This window comes from Myotis davidii, unplaced genomic scaffold (assembly GCF_000327345.1).
Source record: "Myotis davidii unplaced genomic scaffold, ASM32734v1 scaffold167, whole genome shotgun sequence".
In the NCBI taxonomy this organism is placed as follows: domain Eukaryota; kingdom Metazoa; phylum Chordata; class Mammalia; order Chiroptera; family Vespertilionidae; genus Myotis; species Myotis davidii.
This window is the reverse complement of record NW_006300048.1, coordinates 2,528,517-2,531,123: the sequence shown is the minus strand read 5'-3', so window position 1 is coordinate 2,531,123 and position 2,607 is coordinate 2,528,517. Positions and strand designations below refer to the sequence as shown.

The 2,607-nt window shown below is 42.4% G+C and overlaps 1 protein-coding gene across 1 annotated transcript in view; it reads right to left on the bottom strand.

Annotated features, from left to right (window-relative positions):
- PTCRA (pre T-cell antigen receptor alpha) overlaps positions 1 to 1,445 on the bottom strand; it is a 10,375-nt gene extending 8,930 nt beyond the window's left edge. The window contains exon 1 of the mRNA XM_006779501.2: positions 1,424 to 1,445. Coding sequence (XP_006779564.2) covers positions 1,424 to 1,445 — 22 coding nt within the window. The remainder of the gene's footprint in view (positions 1 to 1,423) is intronic.
- Between the last annotated feature and the right edge of the window lie 1,162 nt (positions 1,446 to 2,607).

The window sequence follows — 2,607 nt, the reverse complement described above, 5'->3', positions numbered from 1 at the left end:
CTGAGTTAAGGGGTTTTATCCCCTCCCTGACTTCAGGGGAAAATCCCTACCTGGGGAAACAACCTTTCTCGGAGAGGTGACCTTGGTTAAAACACACAGCCCTAAGGGGAGCAAACATATTAAGAACAGTATGCCATATACGCCAGGTCCGTTGAAACATATGCTGTGCAGATGTTTCTTTCCTGCAGCGACTGTGGATGGACCGGCTTCCGGCAGTTGTTGTGCAAGGAAGCAATTTCCAGTGTTTACCTATGCCACCATCTTGGTGTCTCCTCCAATTCTTTTTTCTTGATATCAACTTTTTTATTTTTCAGAAAAATTCCGTGTGGATGCATCTTAGATAAATAAATAATTTTACATAACAAGTTATCTTAAAGACCATAGACATGGATTGACGAGAGAGGGAAGAGCAATTTCTATGCCTCTGCCTTAACTCTCCCTGCCTTCCTAGATCTGACCAGTGCTTTGGTTTCATCCACATACGCTTGTGCATCTTTGTTCTCAGTGATGAATTTTGTTAAGTCTCGTCATAGGAGTAGCCTGACCGATGACAGTAGTAGCCCGTGCATATCTCTGAAGGTCACGAAATATAAACCTGATGTAAAATCTCTGTCATCAGTGATGCAACAGCAAAAGTCCCACTGATAATATCAAACAGAGTCATAAAGTTTTCTGTCAGACTATGAGTGTACATGTATACATTAAAAAATAAATGTATTTTTCATTATCATATACTGTGTTTTTGTCGCTCGAATGAATTTTATTATTTCTTCAAGGTTCTTCACATACGTACACCTTAAGAGATATCAAGTAGGCGTAACATGTTCTCAAAAAATTAGAGTTGGCACGGAGAAGAATTTTGAGTCAGAGATTTTGCTTGTTTTGGCACGCACTCACAAAAACTGTTTTATCCTATATAATGGAAACCCTGGGTGTAACCTCATGACAGAGGCCCGACCAGGCAGAAGGAAATCAGTCCTGCAGGGGTCATCTTGGAAAGGGCTGCACCCTCCTTGAGCTGTTTCCTGAGAGCGCGAGGTTTGAGGCAGGGACGGGCCCTTGGAGTATGGAGACATATCTTTACCAAGTTTTAATACATGATATTAGAGGTCATGGTAGTACTGTTTTACCCATAGCATCTACAGGAATTGCTGCAAATTTACTTCTCAGTGGAAGCACCTTTCATTCCCACTATAAATTACCCATTCCTCTAAGTGCAACTGCAATTTCTAGACTCAATATAAACAGTGAAATTGCTAAAACTCTTAAGAAGGCCCAACTTCTCATTATTGATGAGTGCACCATGGCATCCAGTCATGCTATACTCTCCATAGACAGATTACTAAGAGAAATTTGAATGTTGTCTTTGGTGGGAAAGTTCTCCTTCTTGGAGAGGATTTTCGACAATGTCTCAGTATTGTACCGCATACTATGCGATCGGCCATAGTACAAATAGTCAAACTTACTTGGAGATGGCAAACTTGATAGCCGTTTTCATTTAGGAATGGATATTATTGAAATCCCCTGAAAAATGATTTGTAATGGATCTATTATTGAAGCTACTTCTGGAAAGACTATATCTATAGGTGATATTACAAATATATCTAAACGTGCAATTCTTTGCCCAAAAAATGAGCATGTTCAGAAAGTAAATGAAGAAAATTTGGATATACTCGATGGAGATTTCCACACATATTTGAGTGATGATTCCATTGATTTCACAGATGATGCTGAAAAGGAAAATGTTCCCATCGAATTTCTTAGTAGTATTACATCTTTGGGAATGCGGTGTGCTAACTGAAAATTGAAAGTGGGTGCAATCATCATGCTATTGAGAAATCTTCATAGTAAATGAGGTCTTTGTAATGGTTCCAGACTTATTATCAAAAGATGATGACCTGACATTATCAAAGTTGAAGTATTAACAGGATCTGCAGATTAGATTTTATCATTGTTATGATTTTAAAATCTATATATATTAAAATTACATTTCAGAGAGGAAGGGAGTGGGAGAGAGAGAGGGAGAGAATGAGAGAGAGAGAGAGAGAGAGAGAGAGAGAAACATCAATGATGATAGAATCATTGATCAGCTGCCTCGTGCATGTCCCACCTTGGGGGTAGAGCCGGCAACCCAGGCAGGTTCCTGGATCTGAATGAAACCCAGAGCCCAGGTGGTCGTACAGGAAATGACATGATGACAAATAACACAACAGATGTCCTATGGTTTACTGAACCATTCCTTTATTGTTAGACATGTGGGGCAAGAGATATATGTGATCACAAAGCACTTTCCAGAGTCCTAGTCCTGTCCACAACATGCTGGGCTGTGGTCAGCGCTGAGTGTCGGCGTGTTGTCCCATCTTCCAGATGACCAGGCGCATGCAGGCGCTGGCGTCCTCGCTGGAGCTGTGGCCATCCACGCGGTCCTGGATGACCTGTCCGAGGTAGTGAGCGGCGAGGTTGCGAAGGGAGCGCTTGTAGGGGAGGCCGCGGCGGTGCGGGAAGAGCACCGATGTGTCCAGCACGGTGCCGTGGATGAGCTTCAAGGCCAGCAGGTCGCTCTGCAGGCTGTGTCCGATGAGGATGGTGTGGGCATTGAAGAGAGGC